Source organism: Triplophysa rosa, linkage group LG1 (genome assembly GCF_024868665.1).
Source record: "Triplophysa rosa linkage group LG1, Trosa_1v2, whole genome shotgun sequence".
Classification (NCBI taxonomy): Eukaryota; Metazoa; Chordata; class Actinopteri; order Cypriniformes; family Nemacheilidae; genus Triplophysa; species Triplophysa rosa.
The window spans coordinates 3,312,522-3,335,216 of record NC_079890.1 but is presented as its reverse complement, the minus strand read 5'-3'; the positions used below and the strand labels follow the sequence as shown (position 1 = coordinate 3,335,216).

The window sequence follows — 22,695 nt, the reverse complement described above, 5'->3', positions numbered from 1 at the left end:
TAACAGTTTTATCAATCCTAAATGCACTACAATTTATTTAAATATATATATATATATACAGTAAATATAAATACTCATAAATGGTAAATGGAGAAAAAACTGTATTTTTACAAATATTGATTTATTTACACACACACACACACACGCACACACACACACACACACACACACACACACACACACACACACACACACACACACACACACACACACACACACACACACACACACACACACACACACACACACATATATATATATATATGAGAAAAGGCCTATTTCTCTCAAATATTGTTCACAAATCTGTCTAAATCTGTGTTAGTGAGCACTACTCCTTTGCCGAGATAATCCATCCACCTCACTATTGTGGCATATCAAGATGCTGATTAGACAGCATGATTATTGCACAGGTGTGCCTTAGGCTGGCCACAATAAAAGGCCACTCTAAAACAGGCAGTTTTATCACACAGCACAATGCTACAGATGTCGCAAGTTTTGAGCGAGCGTGCAATTGGCATGCTGACTGCAGGAATGTCCAGCAGAACTGTTGCCCGTGAATTGAATGTTCATTTCTCTACCATAAGCCGTCTCAAAGGCGTTCCAGAGAATTTGGCAGTACATCCAACCGGCCTCACAACCGCAGACCACATGTAACCACACCAGCCCAGGACCTCCACATCCAGCATCTTCACCTCCAAGATCGTCTGAGACCAGCCACCTGGACAGCTGCTGCAACAATCGGTTTGCATAACCAAAGAATTTCTGCACAAACTGTCAGAAACCGTCTCAGGGAAGCTCATCTGCATGCTCGTCGTCCTCATCGGGGTCTCGACCTGACTGTAGTTCGTCGTCATAACCGACTTGAGTGGGCAAATGCTCACATTCGATGGCATCTAGCACTTTGGAGAGGTGTTCTCTTCACGGATGAATCTCGGTTTTCACTGTACAGGGCAGATGGCAACGTTGATGTCAACGTTGTGGATCGAGTGGCCGATGGTGGCGGTGGGGTTATGGTATGGGCAGGCGTATGTTATGGACAACAAACACAGGTGCATTTTATTGATGGCATTTTGAATGCACAGAGATACCATGACGAGATCCTGTGGCCCATTGTTGTGCCATTCATCCACGACCATCACCTCATGTTGCAGCATGATAAGGGTCTGTACACAATTCCTGGAAGCTGAAAACATCCCAGTTCTTGCATGGCCAGCATACTCACCGGACATGTCACCCATTGAGCATGTTTGGGATGCTCTGGATCGGCGTATACGACAGCGTGTTCCAGTTCCTGCCAATATCCAGCAACTTCGCACAGCCATTGAAGAGGAGTGGACCAACATTCCACAGGCCACAATCAACAATCTGATCAACTCTATGCGAAGGAGATGTGTTGGCAAATGGTGGTCACACCAGATACTGACTGGTTTTCAGACCCCCCAATACAGTAAAACTGCACATTTTAGAGTGGCCTTTTATTGTGGCCAGCCTAAGGCACACCTGTGCAATAATCATGCTGTCTAATCAGCATCTTGATATGCCACAATAGTGAGGTGGATGGATTATCTCGGCAAAGGAGTAGTGCTCACTAACACAGATTTAGACAGATTTGTGAACAATATTTGAGAGAAATAGGCCTTTTGTGTACATAGAAAAAGTCTTAGAAAGAAATGAATACTCCTAAACAACTCTAATTTACAATCCACTATAAATCCCTCCAAAACAAATCATTTCACAAACTCCGATTTAAATCCCAAAAAATATAACATTCAGAAAAAAACAATGCTTTCATCAGGCACTGAACTACACAAGTTGAAAAGCCCAAGAAATGACATAATCTAACCAGAAATTAAAGCACAATGTAAACTAAGTCCTCATACATTTCAAAAATAAAAAGCAATCTATTTGAATTTAATTTGTAAATATTTATTAACAAGAAAACAGTAGTTTGAGAGAACATAGACTCTGTGTCTTTATTTCTGTTGCTATGGCAACTGTAACGCTGCTGTTGCACTTTATCAGAATGAGGACAGACTGTCAAGTAATGGGCAGAAAAGAGAGAGAAGAGGGCGATAAAATGTCCTTCACCTGAGACCACTCCATGGCCATCCACTGCGGACACTCAAATGTGTTGCAGTCCTGTTTGCTGATTGGTCGTGGAGAATGTGTGCACTTCCATTCCTCAACATGCGAGACCTGACCGTGCACGTCCTCCTCCACGCACACTACACTTCTCTCCTGAGTGCCCCCTCCGCACGATACAGAACATGACGTCCACGGGTTCTGCTCCCACCTGCAATCATACCAATAAAATACCCATATATATAATTACAACTTTCTTTGTGTTCAACAGAACAAAGAAATGATACAAAAACAATTCTACCATGGTAGTCAATGGTGCCCCAGAAATGTCGGTTGCTCACATTCTTCCAAATATCTTTTCAACACAGATTTGTTATACAGATTTGGAACAATTTGAAGGCGAGTAATTCATGACAGATTTTTTGGGGGGGATGAACTATCCCTTTAAAATAGTAAAAAAAGACTTTATTTTTAGTGAATGAACACAAAATTCGTAAAATCTGTTTCTTCCTCCCATCCCATATGTAGAAAACAATATAATTTTGGGGAGAATGAAAACGTCATGTATCTGCATTTTCTCATGTCTTTTATTTTGTAATGTGTGTTGTGATGTCACTTCAAGTTGTAGTCCTGTCCATGGTGTTTTGTAGTTTTGTCACTGTTGCCCCGCCGTACTGTATTCAGTTATTCAGTGTATTGTTGGTTATTGTATGGATGTATTGTTGCTTTTTATCTTTGATTCTCTTGTTCACATTAGGACTTTTAAAACTTTTTATCTGTATTTTGATTCGGCTTTGTTTCTTTTGGATGCTTCTTACAGCAAAAGATTTGCGTGAGAATACAAAATACAAAAAGTTTGTGCGTGAATACAAACAAAATACATACAGATAAAAAAATAAAATATATTATATTAGTAAAAATATATATTTTTCACCACCATGTTCCTTCAGAGGTTCTTCTTTCATTCAATATCTTACAGTACTTGCAAGTTATCGGTACATGTTACTGTATATGGAAAATATAAATCTATTTAGTAAATCACATAAACATACAGTATGAGCTTTCATTATGTCACGTTTTCCTATAGCTCAGCTGTTTAAGCATGACAAAACTACGCCAAGGTCATGGGTTTGATTCCCAAAGGACCCACCTAGTGATACAATGTAAGGCTTGACTGCGCTGTGTAGCCGTTTGTATAAAAGTGTCTGCCAAACTTAGTTTAACGATGAATGTGTACGTTGAATTGAGAACCAGTTCAGATCTCGACTGCCAGAGCTGCACTGCTTGTGTTGTCATAAACGTTATATAAAACAGTCACGTCGCACCCACTTAACGTTTCTGTCAGCATCTGGTCGGCACAAGATTAGTTTCAGTGCGGTTTGCACGAATTTTGGCTTGTCTGCACAACGCATGCAGAGCGTTGACTCGTATGAACATAAAAACGGTCCGGTGTAGGTTAACTTTCATTTCATTACAAATACCCTTACAAAAATAAGTGATTTAAGTATATACTTCACATAGTATGTATATTACTATTAATGTACTAGTAGTATACTTGTGCGTGTACTATTTCAATACCATTCGGGACTAAATTGGGCACTTTTTAACAGTAGATAATTTTGAGCACACAAAATGTTTATTTGTACCGCAACTATAACACAAATTAACATGCAACTAATTTTTGTTGATGAATGTACACTTTGAAGTATATTCTCAGTAAACTACTAGTTTAGTAGTTTTTATACCACAAGTACACTTAAAAGTTTTCTTTAAGTGTACTTAACATCTTTCTTATAGCTAACGTACACGTACACCACTATGTTCCTATTTAGGTATTATATTTTTATACTGGTATCTATATAAGTATACTTTAAGTAGATTAGTATACTTAAGTGTCATTTATTGACTTAAGTGTCAAATATATTTCTTAAAGAAATAAATAAAAAATAGACTAAAAGTATACTTTCGTATTTTAGCACACTTCAATAAATTTCTTTCGGAGAATGGTATAGTTTTCCCTTACAGGTTAATATACAAAACTAATGTTCTTCACAGATGCAGTTCATCTTGTTGTCTTAAGAATCTTTAAAGGAATCAAAACCCAAATGGTGGACGTTTACAGTAGAAGTAAATGAGCGCACACCGTGGAAGAGGCTGGAAATGGTCATACGGCATCACCTCCTTGAATCCGTCACTGCAGAAAAATCAACATCATTAGTCCTTCAAGCAATTACGAAAGCATGTAAATATTGACACCATGAGGTCATGCAATGAAAGTCATCTACTCTCTGCTTCACTGTATACATCTCATTGTGTTTTATCACGCTGTGTTGCAGAACCAACCTTTCCAGGCAGGGATCCATGTTGCATTCTTTGAGTTTGGGTTTGGGTTTGTTGTTCTCTGGGTAGCTGTGGCAGTACTGTTCCCCGACCGTTTTGTTGGACCGGATGTCTATGCAGTCGGCCGAATTGAGCTGATAACCTTCAGGGGTGAGACAAAGGACATCAACAGTATCAGCCATATAGTCAAATATTAAACAGTTTTATTTGATGACCTACAATACAGTATACAGAAAAACACTAGTATGGCCTGTGTGGGCAACATTTTAAGGATCTCAAATTGAAATGCCAAATTTGAATAGTTTTTAACATAGTTATTGTTAAATATTGCGTTGCAGCACATTGATGTTGCGTGGTAACTATAGCAACAGAAGACAATTGAAGCGCATCTTGTTTGACATCAATACACTGTGATTATTCATCCTTCTATTACACTTTTACAAATCACAATTATATAAAAACAAGACCGTAAACGCTTGGCAAACTGTGTCTCACCTCATCTCAAAATAAACAAAGTCTCACCTCCTCCACACGTAACAGAGCAGGGAAAGAAGTCTGTCTCTCTCCACTGATAGCGAATGGGCTGGTAGAACATAAACTGCATTACCGTGTCTTTCGGGCCAGCGTACTTCACCTGAGGAGAGATATAATTCACTCATTATCTGTCTGACCCGCCACGCTACGTTCATTTCAATGGATGCATTCACAAAACAAAGAGAACCATTCTAAGATAAAAGCCATTCATTTTTAAATGCAAAATACCTTTGACATTTATAATAAGCACCAAAGGGGGCGACAGTCCGAATAAAAAAGACTGTGACGTTGTGGCTTTCATCATTGGCCACTGAATATCTACTGGTGGATCTCTGGAGCTGTGATGATTAGTTCAACAGCGTTTACATGCTGCTTCAATTAACTACAGTAATGAGTCATGATGAATTACTGTAAGGCTGTAGTGTCACCGCAAATCGTGAGTCTTCATGCTGTGAGCTCACACGAGAAACTTCGAACGCAATTACGATCAAATTCTGCTCTGTTTACAATTCCACACCGACCGTAAACACCTTCTATGGCTTCAACTGTTTCCTCGCCAATGACGAGTTATCTTGTGAATTAAGAGACAGCGCTTCCCTGCCCAAGACTCCATTTTACGGCAATCTGTGTTTCCGCTGTTATGCAGTAAACAGTACAGCATATACGGGTCAAAAGCAGTACTGCATGTTTGTATCATCATTCTGAATCTAAAAACCGCTGACGGCGAATGAGTGTGCATGAAGAGTTTGCTTTTAGAAATATACAGTACATCTACTGTAAAACCCTAGTGCTTCATGATGGAACTGCAGGGCGTTAGTGATTGAAATGCCAAGATAAATAAATAAATAAATAAATAAATAAATACATAAACATTAAAATATACATTAATAAATGTATTTGCTAATAAATAAAGTATCATTTAAAATAAAAATAATATAATTAATAAATACATTTAATAAAGGTACTAAAATGTAAAAATAAATTAGGGCTGTCAAACGACAAATGATTATATCCAGAATAAATTATTGTGTTTACACAATCTATGTCTGCGTACTGTGCATATTCATTTTGTTTTTATAAACACATACACATGCATGTATACATATTTAGGGAACATTTACATGTATTTATTTATATTTATCAATCATTTAAATTATATATAAATGTTCTATATTATATATATATATATGTTAAATATATACATGCATGTGTATGTTTTATTTAATGAACAAAAACAGCACTAAATATATATAGAAATGAACAAAAAAATCTATCTGTAAGTATACATATACTGTAGCACTTAAGACACCTTAAGGCCATTTGAAGATACCAGGTAAGTGACTGTGTTTTAGAAAAATTCTAAGACAGTGCCACATGTATCTTTCACAAAGAGAGCAATCCCATAATGCATTGCAAAAAAATTCATCCCAACATGTTGGACAAAGTGAGATTCATATTTGTGCTACATCACACACAAAAATGGTTTTATTACAAATATTAATATTTTTATCATTACAAACACTTATATTTACATTAACGAAATGACTCAATCAAGCAAGATATCCCACTAGGTGTTGGAATTAAATCTTTTTGTTGCTTTTTAGTACTGTCATAAGTAGTAACTCACTTTAATGGAGAAGTCGGCATACAGCGGCCCAAGGCATCGAAAGGTCTGTCGCTCCGCTCCTCTCTGATACTCCATCGTGTTGTTAGCCAGAGTGTGAAAACCAGGAGAACTGAAAACAATCTCTTCTCTCCTGCTGTTTGGTGCGTGGGCTTCGATGACTGAAATATGACATTTAATCATTAAAATCTCACATTGCATGAATACTTGAATGATGGTATCATGAGTGATATTATAAACTTACAGTTGCAGATTGGGTAAGGTAAGGAAACAGTACCAAAAAAAAGTATGTACTGCCTCCATAACTTATATTTATTTATTTTAATTTTTACATGAGCAGATTTTAGCTTTAAATGTACTGAACATCAAGCAAAAACCAACACTTTAACATTTTTTTACGCACACTCCTGGTCTTATTGCTCACAGTAACACGTTATTATAAAGAAAAAGTTTAACATGTAAAAAGCTGAACATGTGACCTGACACATTTATACTTATTATATTTATTTTCTTTTGTACTATTTCAATTGCAAAAAAAAGCATTTAAGCAAAATCATTTAACCATGAGTCACAATATAAATCAATGACCTCAAAACGGATTCATTTAGAAACGTGTCAGATTGCATAGTTATCAAAATGGGTTGCAAATGGTCTTTCCCGCTGACTTCAATTAATAAAAAGAAATGATTTTGAGGGAAGGGAAACTAAGGTCTCTCAATGCAACATGAAGATCTAACGTCTTTCAATCTGTATCTTCCCACATCACAGTTGAATCGGCATGTGAGCGGTTTGTTTGAGTAAATTGATGTTAACTAATTGACTGCCAAATTTGATCAGAAGTCGCCCGCGAGAAGTGAAGAACGAGTGGAAAATAAACCTCTCGGCGAACTGTTTAGAGAAGAAGATGTGAAACCAATGGAAGAGATTAGTTTGAATCTAAATTTGTGATAAATCAAGTCACAAATTTCCAACAACGAATGCGATTTGATATTTCATGCCTTAAAACGATTAACAATCACAATTATTGCTATATAACAAAAGACCTATTCATGACTTAAATATCTCTAAGCATGCATTCTTTCCGAGACTCCATTTAGAGAGGAAATGCGTTTCTCTGAAGTTCATGAACTTGACCGTCAGATATAACTTTTCCTCGTTTTTCTTCTTTTCTTCTGATTCATTATGCGAGCTTTGGGATAGTTGATGAATTACGGGTCAAAGTAATCTTCAGGTCACTCAAACCCCATTTCTGAGACATCCGACAGGAGAAACATCGCTTAAATGCCCTGCCGTTTTTGACGGGAATGTACGGTACGGTAAGAGCTATGAAAACAGAGCAGGGAAGGCTGCGGGGATTAGATATCGCTGTGCGTTGAGAGAGTGAATCAAAGGATTTTTGAGGTATGGAAGCGTGTATATGTGTGGAAGTGTGCGTCTGTCGGATGTGGATTGGCTCGCTGGGATCTGGTGGATTTCTGGCTCCGTCTCTTTAGTGCTGGGCTCCGAGCCACCGCAAATTAGGCTGCATGAACACTCCATTCTTCTGCTGTATCCCAGAGTGCCCTCAAACCACTTAGCATCTGCCAGTCCCACTCAGGTAATAGGAAATCTCTCTCTTTTTTGGGGTCTTTCAAGTAAGATACACATATGAAATCCATATGCATTCTCATACTGTGCATAGTAGGCCACTTTGTTTTATACGGTTTATACTGTATTTCAAACCTCTTTGATCTTTTAGAAAACTTGCTCTCTCATGACCATCACACTATATTGTATATACAGACAATTGATTCCTATTTTATACATTTTTCACTTTCTGCATTTTCTGATTTTGTGATAAAATAACATTTTTGTGAAACTGCTATGCAACAATGCAAATTATAAAGCGATATAGAAAAAAAAATTCTTAAAGTAAAATCAAATTTGATCAAAAGCATCAAATTTTTGCTGCTGTTCAAGGGGCCGATCAGGCAGAATGCCCTTTTTGCTGATAGACGCGCCTCTTTTGAATTGTTTTCTGTTGGCAAAAACAGTGTTCTGTCTGATCGACCCCTAACTCTTTTGTCAGCTTGCCCAGCATTTTTGATCATATGGACCATAAAACCATAAGTAATTTTTTTCTTGAATTGAGATTTCCATTAGAGGCGCTGTAGCTGGCCATTGCTAAGAAGAAACAGGATTGTTTAACCGCTCTCTATTGGCTTACCGCTGTAATGATGTTGTGGAGAGCAGATGAACCCGAAAGCAGAAATTCTAAGCTTTACATGGATACCAAGATTAAACGTGTCATTCCCAAAGAGCGGGCAGCTGCGAAGTTTAGGCGTTTTCGGCCATTTTGTTAGCGATTTTGCTGCATCCACTAACAAAAGATATATTGATATATTTACGGTAGGAATTTTACAAAATATCTTCATGGAACATGATCTTTACTTAATATCCTAATGATTTTTGGCATAAAAGAAAAATAGATCATTTTGACCCATGTATTGTTGGCTATTGCTACAAATGTACCGTTCTACTTATACTACGTTCTACTTAATTGTGTTTTTAAGTATATGCTTGTTTTTGGTTCCGTAGATCAGTAGTTCTCAAACTTTTTGTTGTAAGGCCCCCTTTGTGTAGAGTGCATCACTTTGCGGCCCCCCAAATAAAGACTTATAATCTTAAATGTAACATTTTTATTTAAATAAACATATTTGGTTATACAATGCTGAAACATCAATTTTTTTGTCTGGTGGTCTTATTTTTCTGATGTTTGATTGCATAAAATCTATGATCAATTTCTATATTTCATAAAATGCCACAAAATCTGTGGCCCCCTGGATCCATCTCGGGGCCCCCCTAGGGGCCACGGCCCCCAGTTTGATAACTACTGCCGTAGATGCAGTACTCTTTTAGAACATGCATAGCAGTGCCTCCTACCTTATAAAAAAATGGCGGAAAAGTGGTGTGTCACAAATGACTGTAAAGAAAATACTGTAATGCAACAAAGCTGTCTTTGCAAAAGTAACATTTTTTTGTCTTTCGAATTTTGAGGGGACATATGACAAGGACACATGCTTTTTGAGAGATTCACCCTTGTTTAGTGTTAACAATCAGGCTATGGAAATGTATAATAAAAAATAAAAGGTAATTTGTGAAACTAGATAAAAAAATCTCCCAATCAGTTTTTGATCTGTCAGATTAAACCAACACATTTACTGTGTGATTGTTTTATGAAAGTCGAGGATTAGACCCATATTGATGTTAATATAGGATTAATATGCATAAACTCACCAATCACATCTGGTCCTTTGGCTGTAATTCGGAGTCCTCTGCTTCCCATCGGCACTTCAAACACTGTTTTCACGGCTGCAGAAAAACAGACACATATCGGGATGTGTTTTAGCCATTACATCACTTCATTTTGGGATGATTTGGGCTTTCCTGTAGCTCAGGGGTTAGAGCATGGCACGAGCAACGTCAAGGTCATGGGTTCAATTGCACATACTCAGATACAAATGTACAGTAGTCTTTAAACAGACACAAGTGCATGTAAATACTTCAGGCAGTCATTACACTTGAGAATAAGTTCCAAACACACGCACTGCAAATCTAACTGCAAATAGTCAGTCCTATATAATAAACATCTGCGGTTTCCCAGTGTACGGCTGAAAAAAGAAAGCTGCAAATTTCCAGTTCAGTAAACTGAAAACCACAACAGAGGAAAGAGTGCTTTTAGTCATGGTCAGATCTCATTCATAGTGTTCCTGTAGCTCTGTTTAGCAGACAAGAAAAAACTTATTTTACACTTTGTTAAGCAATGCATTCAGCAATTAGAGACATTGGGACTGTGCCAACTGCTCGGGAGCCCCAAAATATTTACTTTTGGAAACATATTCAGAAAGTCCTGGAATTTATGACTAAATGAAATTAAGTTTCAGAGACCAGTCAATTATAAACAGGAAAAAATGCTGCAAAAAACAATGCCGCATTTCAAAATTACCAATAAAAACTATCCAAGACGTAATTGCCTGTGTGTAAAAGTATCCCAACCATGCAAGTGTGACTTAAAATTTGTTTATAGCCACGGAGAAAAATCCAGTGTGGCAAAAACGTTCCACAAATATGTACTGACCCTCAAGTGAAATTAAAATCGCACATATAAAACAATACAATGCATCTGTGTTCCTCACACTTCTCTCAAAAGTGAGCCACAGAAGAGAGAAAGAATCTACTTTCACAGCCAAAGACTTTAGTACATTGTAATGACAACAGATCCACTCGACGGGACTGAAGTCCTTTGGAGAACGACCTATCCGATCAACGAACTTCCATCTGGAGACCTCATGACGGTTCTGTGACTTACAAATAGCCTTCTTGTCAAAGCCATGTATGTGAATTAGTAGTGCAATGGCTTTTATTTAAGAATGCGTTAATTGTTTGGATCAAGTTTCCAAATTTTGTTTTAACAAGCTTTGAAAATGAATGAAAAAGTCACAGTCTAGTAAAGATCTGTTGCAAAATCTAATGAGCTCCCAACATACACAGTTGGAAGCATTGGATTATCAGCAAAGATTCAACAAAACAAAAAAAACTCCTGCATCAGCATCGCACGCATCTCACACACACACAAAAAAAAAAAACTCCTGCGTTAGCATCGCACGCATCTCACACACACAAACAAACTCCTGCGTTAGCATCGCACGCATCTCACACACACAAACAAACTCCTGCGTCAGCATCGCACGCATCTCACACAAAAAAACAAAACAAAACAAAAAACAAACTCCTGTCAGCATCACACGCATCTCACACAAAAATAAATAAATTAAATTAAAAAATAAAAAATAAACTCTCGCATTAGCATCGCAAGCATCTCACACAACAAAACAAAACAAAACAAAAAACAAACTCCTCTGTCAGCATCGCACGCATCTCAGACAAAAAAAAACCCTCCCACGTCAGCATCGCATGCATCTCACAAAACAAAACAAAACAAAACAAAACAAAACAAAACAAAACAAAACAAAACAAAACAAAACAAAACAAAACAAAACAAAAAACAAACTCCTCTGTCAGCATCGCACGCATCTCACACAAAAAATTAAAATAAAATAAAAAATAAATAAAACTCCCGTGTCAGCATCGCACGCATCTCACACAACAAAACAAAACAAAACAAAAAACAAACTCCCCTGTCAGCATCGCACGCATCTCAGACAAAAAAAAACCCTCCCACGTCAGCATCGCATGCATCTCACAAAACAAAACAAAACAAAACAAAACAAAACAAAACAAAACAAAACAAAACAAAACAAAACAAAACAAAACAAAACAAAAAACAAACTCCTCTGTCAGCATCGCACGCATCTCACACAAAAAATTAAAATAAAATAAAAAATAAATAAAACTCCCGTGTCAGCATCGCACGCATCTCACACAACAAAACAAAACAAAACAAAAAACAAACTCCCGCGTCAGCATTGTACGCATCTCACACACAAAAAAACAACAAAACAAAACAAAAAACAAACTCCTGCGTCAGCATCGCACGCATCTCACCCAAAAAAACAAAACAAAACAAACAAAAAACAAACTCCTCTGTCGCACGCATCTCACACACAAAAAAAACTCCTGCGTCAGCATCGCACGCATCTCACACAAAAAACAAAAAAACAAAACAAAAAACAAACTCCTGCGTCAGCATCGCATGCATCTCACACAAAAAAACAACAACACAACACAACACAAAACAAAACAAAAAACAAACTCCTGCATCAGCATCGCACGCATCTCACGAGGTCTTCCGGACATGCATTGGAAACCGAAGCAGAAGTCAAAAAAACAAAACAAAACAAACTCCTCTGTCAGCATCGCACGCATCTCACACAAAAAAACCCAAAAAACAACACAACACAAAACAAAACAAAAAACAAACTCCTGCATCAGCATCGCACGCATCTCACGAGGTCTTCCGGACATGCATTGGAAACCAAAGCAGAAGTCAATAAATTGTTGAATAAAGTCGTTATTTTTGTTTGTTTGCGCAAAAAAAGTATCCATGTCGCTTTATATAGTTAAGGCTGAACCACTGGAGTCCCATTTCCATTTCAACAAAGTCTTCACTCACTTTCTGCGATTTGTATGTCGTTACGTCAGAAAGCTTCCTGACCTCATCAAAATTTTAATTTGCATTCTGAAGATTATCGTTCCTAGGGTTATTGTACGACTTCAGGGTGAGTAACTCATGTCAGAATTTTCATTTTGGGGAGGAGCAGCCTTTGAAACAAAATACACTGCACAGATCTCACCAAAAAGAATAATAATAAAACAACCCTGCTGCTTCTGAAACCTTGTATCTCCATATTTCTTGATTTTTATTTTTTGGCATAAATCATTATTAATAGTCACCCTTAATGTTTGTCACTGGGGTTTGCAAATATCTAACCAATACAAAAGTATTAAACGTGCTTGTTTTTGACAATCGTGTAAAAGTACAGTGTTTCTTCCATTTCCTGAAAAACAGCAAATTTGGACATACGAGGTTAAAGAAGGCCTGCAATGAAAATATTCAAGGAAGAATGCCAGAAATAAAGCATTCAAGTCGTAGGCTGTGTGAAAAAGTTAACATTGTAATTGGCTGTTTGAATTAAATTGGGGTGTAGCCCTGATATAAATCACTCCTCTTTTATTTGATATTTTAACCAGGTATGATTTCAACTGTGGCTGTATGCCTAAATGCTTCATACACAGAACCACAACCTGAACGCAACAATATTAAATATATGACAACTAGATATTTACAAGCAAGAAGCACAGCACGAAATGTGTCATTTCTCACAGAGAGATTCCCTCACTGAACAAATAACTCGATTTTCTAAGCCAGGATGCGAACACGTACAGTATACTGGCAATCATATAAATAATTCTGCCAATGCTTTCACCATCCAAAGACGGCATTAAAAACACAGCTGTTTATGACTTCAGTGTATCTGAACCGTGTGGATTATTTGATTTGATTCAGTAAAAAACATAAAACTTCTGACTCACACTGACAATGATAGAATTATGTATAAAAAAAGTATAAAACACTTTTGGAATGACGTTACATCACTAATGCTCAATTCTAACCTTGAAATTCTAACCAGGCTTTACATTTATTGTCAAATTAAATTCTCTCTCTCCCTCACGTCATTCCAAACCTGACTTTCTTTCTCCGGGAGCGCCCAAAATAGACATCTATCAGCATCTGTGAATAATGACTATGCCCACAAACAGAAAATATTCCTTTCCACTTAAATTCAAAAATTTCAAACACATGTTCAACACAAAAAAAGCAAATGTATTATGTCGTGAAAGCTAACAGGACGTTGGGTGTGACCGATGTTGATGTCAATACTTGCCATGGCATGTTCGAATGCGCAAAAGCACAAGTTCAGTATAAGAACTTTGGCAGAGAGTAAACATTTCAGGTAAATGTTATGAATCCAACTGTTCCACAATGTTGCACCTACGTTCTTCAGGTGACAGGTGGGGTAGCCCCTGACCTCGGACCAGTCGGCACGTGGAGCCATCTCCGGCGCACATCCCACAGTTGTCTTCTTTGGCGTTGCTGCCCAGTTGTCTGTCGCAGCCCACCTCCTGTTAATAAAATGAGAGACGTGACTTGGAGAAGAGTGGAAGGGATTGAAACGACACGGTTGAGACCAAGAGGGTTTGCTGGGAATGACAGAGCAGATGACGGAGAGGACGACCGAAAAATGGGAATTCAGCTTTCATGTGCTACAATGTTGTTTTGGGAGTTGCCAACACAATCTCATGGCAATGAATAAGGACATCACATGGCTATTTTGTATGAATTCATATGTAGAACGACAAGTGATGTTAGGTTTAGAGGAGTGTCTTTATTACGTTTTTTTTTTAATAATTCGTATGGTTCTCTTTTTACCAATTTGTATAAAATCGTTGTAAAATTGTTATTGTATTCCATGAGATTAGGCTGGAGTTTCCAACACATCTCATGGCAATTCATTCAATGACTTTATATATTTTTTTAAGTGGGATCTGCTTTCCTGTCAGTGACATCATTTAAAGGGTGGAGTTAGGGTTGGGGCTTCATTTTTGTTTAATTTGAAAGATTTACAATGCACAAATATATACAAAATTGTAAAATATCAAATTGGAGTTTTCCAAAGTGCTTCCCTGCCTAACTGTGCGTTCACACCGTCAGCGACTCTGTCAATAGTCTCTTTTGCCACGAGGTCATTAGAAGCGTTCCTAGCTTTGGTTGTTCTAGTGACATTTATAAACAAACTTTGCAGTAACCGATGAGAGATGGCTGACGTGAGCTCCGCTGCTTTTCTCCTATTGGTAGTCATTCCTGAAAGTCGCTCATCATTTGCATAAAGTTAAGCAAATCTCAACTTTGTCGCATCGCTAGACACGCCCACTTCCTGTCGCCAATGGTCACTGTAGCTCGTGTCACCGGAACTTACCTGCTCTCCATTGAAATGAATGACATCGCCTCGCTTTATCGCTGGCGGTGTGAACGCACAGTAAGGGAACTATGTGCCCGCTTAACATTTATACATATGGGGTGCAGACGCGGGTTGAAGGTCGCTGCGCAGCAACACCCAAATATTTGGGGGGGGACTGGGCGCCGATGTCCAATCATCCTCGGGGCTCCACCGGGGCGCTTGAAAGCAGCGCTGGGGGCACTTTTTTACTTTGCCCTAACCGCCCACGTCAGGTTTATCTGAATGGCATGTACCCCAGTCATCGTAAATTGACGGTGGGCAGGTCAGACTGCTGCCCCCAATTAAAATCACACAAATGGCCCACCCCGCATGACGACCACATTCCCCCCGCCCATGAAACCACTATTCTTCCCCTAACTCACTATTTTGCTAGACTCCGTGCAGTGGCCGCCAGAAATCACCCCCCATCCCACGAACCCACTATTCTTGTTCCTAACTCACTATTTTGTCAGACACTGCCCAGGGAACAGGCCACTAACCCACTATTTTGCTCCTTACCCACTACTTTTACCAGACAACATCAAATAGGCTCCATATAAAATCCAGGTTGTTGCCCTCTGAACTCAAAATTACATCACCCCCTAAGACAGTACAACATTTTTTTCATTGATTTCATAGTCCACCAGCTTAAAACTACAGTTTTCTTAGAAATAGCAACTCTTTAACCTATTTTATTCTTGAGGGATTATATCCACAGCACAAATGGTCACACGATTATGTGGTGAACTATTTCGGTATTTAGGGTAAAAGGTTTGTTTAAACAGCAATAGCAAACGTAACCCTTGCCTTAGCAAGCACCACTTATTTGACCAAAATTTTCCTGGTTCACCCCAAGACCCGAAAACTATTTTGAGACCAGGCAACCAATTTCACAAATGTTTCCTCTTAAAGAGAAAAGAAACTGACACTAAAATGACTTTTGACAAACTGTATTAAGAAAATGGCTGATGCACGATGCCTAACAGGCACGTTTAAGCTCTAACTAGCCTGATAAAAATACACTGACAACCAATGTATCAAAACCAAAAAAGATCACTCGTAGCCAAACGTATTTCATCAAACCAAGTTTCTTTTAGCATTCACCCAGAAATCTGCTAAAAAATAATCCATCTGCACCAGAAAAGCTGCCCAGTTTCAATTCAACATTCTGTTTGCAGGAACAACGGGAACGGCAGCCGGAGACGTTGAACCCCACGACATCATCCAGCAGCTCTGGTAAACAAGCACAAGTAAACAGACAAGCTTCATTTACAGCTATTCTCCTAATCCTCACGGGGGCTGAGGTCGAATTAGGTGCACTGCCACGCAAGAGAAGTCTGATCAACATCGGAGAGTTCAGTTACCGTGAAGCATCGCACTGAATTTAGATTGGACTGGATTTCATTGGATTTGAGTGCCGTGTTTCTCTGCTGTGGGCCAAATGGAAAGCCACCTGAATAACTGAGTCTACTGACTACACTGTGAGAATGTAAAATAGTTTACCCACAAATAACAAATCTCATAATTTACTCATCCAGATGTATATGACTTTCATTCTTTAATCTAACACAAAGAAAGATTTTTATAAAAAATATGACTTGATTTTTTTAATTTCGGGGGAACGGGACGTGACGTCCAAGCATCCTCAGGGCTCCACCGGGATGCCTGAAAGAAGCGTCGAGCGGCTGGCCCTTCGGGAGGGGGCGCTTTTTTACTTTGCCCTTACCGCCCACATCAGGTTTATCTGAATGGCATGTACCCCAGTCATCGTAAATTGACGGTGGGCAGGTCAGACTGCTGCCCCCCAATTTACATCACACAAATGGCCCCCGCATGACCACCACATCCAAACCCACTATTCTTCCCCCAACTCGCTATTTTGTCAGACTCCGCCCAGGGACCTGCCCACTATTTATTTATATATATATATATATAATGTAAATCCTGCTTTGTGCTTTCAAACTTCCTAAACTGGAGCCATGGTCAAATAGAAATTCAATTGCTTTCTTGGAGTTGATTCGTCTCTCTCTTTAGCTCTCCGAGGTGAATCTGGCAGAAAGGTGCCCTTAATGCATCCCAAATCCCTACATATGTAACATTTAACAAAAGAGACAGCTTTCCTATGTTTATGATCATTATTCCATTATCTTTCCATTTTAGCAGCAATGTTTTGTTATAATTTACAGAAACTTGAGCCGCTCCGGTAGGAATATCCAGAATGGAAAACCCGTCGGCATCAGCACTGCCAAACAATAACACATAGCAATAAAAAACGGATGCTATTGCAGAAGCAGATGGATTGTTAACTTCGGTGGACGGAGACTCGCTCTGTATATATTCTGCGAGAGAATTGGATAAAACCGTAAAGCTTATTCTGGTCGTGCTAATGTTAAATTAATGGATGTCAGAGCTGGACTGAGGAGGTCAAGAATTCTCCCTCGTAAATGTTGAATGGCTTTGGCTTCACAAGAGAGTTTTTCACCTCATCAACAGAAGCGAGGTATTAACTTGAACGCCATAAATGCTAACTTCAGTAGACTTTTTTTCTGGTGGTTTTGCCATCTCACGCTGCTCTCAAGTGAAGCTGGTAATCTTCGATTTCCGAATTATGACATTTAAAGAGACGGTTCACCCAAAAATTAAAATCGTGTCAGTATTTATTCACCCTAATGTGGTTCAAAACATGTATGACTCTTATTCTGTGGAACACAAAAGAAGTTATTTTAAGAAATTGGTTTTGTGTTCATACAATGGAAGTCAATGGGGTTCAGTGTTGCTTTGGTTACCCACATTCTTCAAAATATCTTCTTTTGTGTTCTGCAGAAGAAATAAACTCATACAGGTTTGAAATGAAATGAGTGTGAGTAAATGATAAGAGAATTTATTTTTGGATGAACTTACATTATTATTAAAGGCCGGATTTAAACCCGTGACACTCACGTGGGCAGCAGAGCTCAGTTTATTAGGGCTGCATAACGATTAATCGTGACTAATCGTTTGCAGAAGAAAAGTTTTTGTTTACATAATATATGTTGGTGTACTGTGTATTATAATTATGTATATATAAATACACACAAATACATGTATAATTTTAAGAAAATATATATATTTAAAATTTAATATTTATAAATAATATAAATTAGATATAAATATAAAAATGTATATATACATGCAAATTTTTTTCAAATATTTACTGTATACATACATCGTTATCATACACAGTATACCAACATATATTATGTAAACAAAAATGTTTATTCTGCAAACTATTAGTCTGTTTATCATGACATTTTACTGAAGCGTTCAGTGGAGCTCACCTGACAGACGCCGTTGATGCACATGTCCAGAGAGTCGGCTTTACATCGCGTGCCGTCCAGCACTTTGGGCGCCAGTTCCACCACCAGACTTCTGGTCCGAGCTTGACATCTGAGAGCGCAGGGGGAAACTGGGTCGGACGTCACGGGTATCCACTCGTAGGTTTGCCCCTGGTACTTGATGTCATTGTGGGCGGAGCATTGCTGAGCCCTGAAGTCACCTGACTCTGGAGGACAGTCCTGATTGGATGCAAAAAGAGCAGGTGACAAGTCCAGCAACCATCAATGATGTTTCTCCTCTGTGACAGTGATGCCTAGATTGAATAGAACTAAAGTAATACAGTTTTCAAATAAAAAAAATTATGGTGACAAAGTAAAATAAATTCGATTGTTTGTACTTTATAAAATATTACAGAAAGATTACAGATGCATTACATCTACAAAAACTGAATAAAAATGACAATTCTGTTTGAATGATGAATACAAATTCAATTTGACGTTCTACAATCAAATTTTTCTTTTCTATTTAATGGTAGTGAATGGTGACCGGGGCTGTCAAGACATAAGGAAAGATAAATGATGACTGACATTTTATTTTTGGATGATCTTTAACCTAAAGAGACTGTGTAATTGAATGGCAAACCTCCATGTTTTACAAAGAACAATATTTCCTATGTCATCCCCACATGCATAAAAGAAACCCTCAGTTTTTCCTTTCCACCTCAGGACTCATTCGATCGTCTCAGAAACCCCCGTGTGTGACGATCATCAGTGCTAATATGCAAGCGAGCGAAGCGCTTCCATCAGATAAAGATTTAAAATAACACATCTTCAATGACAGGATCTGAAGAACGAACTATAAAAAGAACTATTAACCTGAACCGCATCGACCATCATAATGTCTGCGAGGAGAGACCAGACATCAGTTCTCACCGTCCTGACGGAAATGGAATAAATATTATACTGAGATTCGGTCCCAGCTGGCGCTGATTAAAATCACGGTTGAGGGGCCTGTGATTCCAGATAAAACCACTTCAATGGGAGAAAAACATGGGCTTTTGATTAAAACGTTCCTTCAGACACACGGACATCTAATAGCTCTCAAAATGAGTTTGTCGAGTAGTTCGGGGACTATTGACTACGGAATCGTAAAATATTGATATACCATCTTCTGAATGTACATGAAGACATTTCAAGATACATCTATACAGTCTAATTTCTATACCAATGAAAAAGAGCGCCACGCTCTCAGTGTGGATTGTGGGATATGAAGCCTAAAGCCCATTGCACATTGAGTCCGAAATTTGCGTCCGAAATTTCCGCACGTTAAAAAATAAATACGACCTCACGTTGTGTCTATCACATTTACACACTGCCTCTATGGCAAGCCGAATTAGCTTTTAATCATTCTCAGGATATGAATTTTTGATATCAGAATTATTGAATTCAATTTTTACTAGTAAAAATTATAATTCTTGATATCAAGAATAGAATTTCTACTAGTAACAATTGCTATTTTTGATATCAGTAATTACATTTTCATTAGTAAAAATGTGAATTACAATGACGTCATCACTCGCAGAAATGTGCATTCTTGATATCAAAAATTGAATTTCAACTAGTAACAAACGTAATTCTTGATATCTGTAATTGCATTTTTACTAGTTAAATATCACAATAGGCTGCCATTCAAATTCAATTTCAGATATCAATAATTCATTTCGTACACGTTAAAAATCTTATTTCAGATATCAGAAATGCAATTCTTACTAGTAAAAAACATAATTTTTGATATTTTGTGTAAAAAGAAAAATGTCCTAGTTTTCTGTGGCCAATGTAAACATGATTTGAAATGAGCATTATGTCAAAATGTAAAGCAAAAATCTAAGTAATGTTACAAAAAATTCCAGGTTATAAACACATCACATGAGTTTGACATACTGTGTTGCTGCACGTTCTGTAGCGGATGTTTCTGCCCTCACAGTTTCTGTAGAGAAAACAAAAAACAACAAGAATCATGAAGTGCCAAAGCTTCTGTTCTAATCCTGAAAAAGCACCTCCTGATCTGATGACCTGTGAACATCAACATAAATCTGTCTGCTTCTGTGATCATGAAAATTCTAACTTTAAACAACGTTTTTGGGCCAACAGCTTCCATTTATTAAAAGCATATTTTTTTCATTGCAAAATATACATATCGCAGATTATTCTGCACCATTGCAGTGTTTTTATAAAATGATTTGTAAATAAATGAATTGTCTCACTTGTGCCTGTCTAAGAAAAATGATTGTGAAAAAAAAACATGAATCCCGTGGCAGCCGTACACGCAGTGATGTGTTTGCAGAGTTGATGTTGAGGGACAGTAACAAGAAAAGTAGTATTAAGTAAAAATAAATGTATTTTTACATTTTCGAAAAAACATGAGTGTGTTATATTTCACAGTAATTTAAAACAAAAACAACACTTTCATAATGCTGTGTTCACACCAAACGCGTTCCTCTTTATTACTCGTGGGAATAGTTCGTTAATTTCATGCGAGTGAAGCAAAAAACATTGCGCGACGTGAAGTGTCTTTCTGCGTCTGGGCGTGTCAAACAGTAAGTGTCAATGCGCTCTTTGTAAAATTTCTTGTTCAAGTTTTCAACTTGCGTGGAAGAACCAATTGACACGAGTTCAAAGCACCCGCGCCGCCCGATTCGCGTCATTTGTGTCTATTTGCGTCTTTGCATTGACTATGTACTGTATGTAATTTACTTCCGTAAATAGCTTAACACCGTGTCTACACTGGATCACGCCGCGCCGCATCCGGTGTAGACAGGGTGAAATTCATGTTTGGTGTGAACGCAGCTTAACACCGCATCCTAACCAAACGTGATGCAATGAGATTCCTGCGATAAGCAATTTGTGTGTCCATACCGAACGCCGAAAAGGGGCGGGACGCAACAACCAATCACAAAACACAGCCAATCAGAACAGTTTTTCTCTGTCCACGCACCCTCTCACGAGATGCGTTATTCTCATGATGACCTCAGTGATGCCTCACCGTACGCTATGCTAAAATGTCAGAATCTAAACGTATGTAATCAAATGTATCTAGCCTGTCCTCATCCATGTTTGCGATTAATATTCATGAGGTGCAGAACGTACATCGAACGAGATCGTTGTGTGGTAGTGGAGCTGTAAGCCGCAAAGTCGCATAAATATAAACCGTTTCTAAAATAGAAACAGCCGTTGCTCGTCGTGGCTGGTTAGGACAAAACCTCTGATTAACGTGGAAAAGATACCTTTTATCGCGTGTAGCGGCGTCGCATCGCGCTTGTTTAGGACACGGTGTAAGAATCTTTCTGTACATGTTGCAGTAGTTGAAGTTAGTCGGCAACTGTTGACGTGTTTGTAGTTTCTTCAATAATAACTGAATGCTGAGAATTCTTCCAAAAAATCACTGTGTTCATAGCAGAGCCTGTTTGTGACACACAGACACTTGCTGTGGTAAATCATATAGGGATTACAATGTAAAAATGTACATACAATAGACATTTTAAACTAAGGACACGTCACATACTTAGGTGTGTTACTGTACCGGTTCTGTGATGCTAGACAGCATTTGCATACTTGAGTGTAGAGAACTACATAATAGCAAGCAACCTAATGAGTGTTTTACCTATTTGGCAAAAGCATAGATGCCTCATAGTTCCACATCAGTGCTCTAACAGGTGCTCTGGCCCGCGTGCAAGCGATACCGCTCGGATGCTCCAATTCATAATGAGCATCTTTGTTCTCTGACCGTATAATCAACGGTGGAATCACTTCCAGATCTTCCCGTAATCAGCAGAACGCCATCACAACACAACCTGGCATCAACCGGTGCATCAAGTGCTCTTCTGAAGCTCCTCACACAGTAAACAAATGAAAGGAACCTCATCACCGTCTGATGTCATGTGCTGCTACACACATATTTCAACACAACGCAACAAACATAGCAATGGATGTTATCAATTAAATCAAAAGTCCGTTGATTGAGTACCACCAGATTTTTATTTGTATAAACACGCAGAACCGTGTGTCAAACAAACTCAAGCTCACCATTCACCGAAGAGCTACTATGGTTATCCTACACTTCAAAAAAGGCAAGGGCGGAAATCTGTTTCACATTTATTCATTTGGTAGAATGCTTTCATCCAAAACCAACTGCATCGCGTAAGAAATGTTGAATGCTCTCGAAAAAGAACGACGGCTTATGCAGGAAGCATTTCATTGTAAATCAATGAGACTAATTTTACGTTGAGGGTCAGCAGAAGCGTTC

The 22,695-nt window shown here is 38.3% G+C and overlaps 1 protein-coding gene across 1 annotated transcript in view; it reads right to left on the bottom strand.

Moving 5' to 3' along the window:
- Positions 1–22,695, bottom strand: part of adamtsl3 (ADAMTS-like 3) — a 130,770-nt gene that overhangs the window by 33,604 nt on the left and 74,471 nt on the right. Inside the window, 9 exon segments of the mRNA XM_057358154.1 lie at positions 2,089–2,293; positions 4,226–4,276; positions 4,426–4,564; positions 4,945–5,056; positions 6,584–6,741; positions 9,857–9,931; positions 14,077–14,203; positions 18,396–18,632; positions 20,334–20,379. Coding sequence (XP_057214137.1) covers positions 2,089–2,293; positions 4,226–4,276; positions 4,426–4,564; positions 4,945–5,056; positions 6,584–6,741; positions 9,857–9,931; positions 14,077–14,203; positions 18,396–18,632; positions 20,334–20,379 — 1,150 coding nt within the window.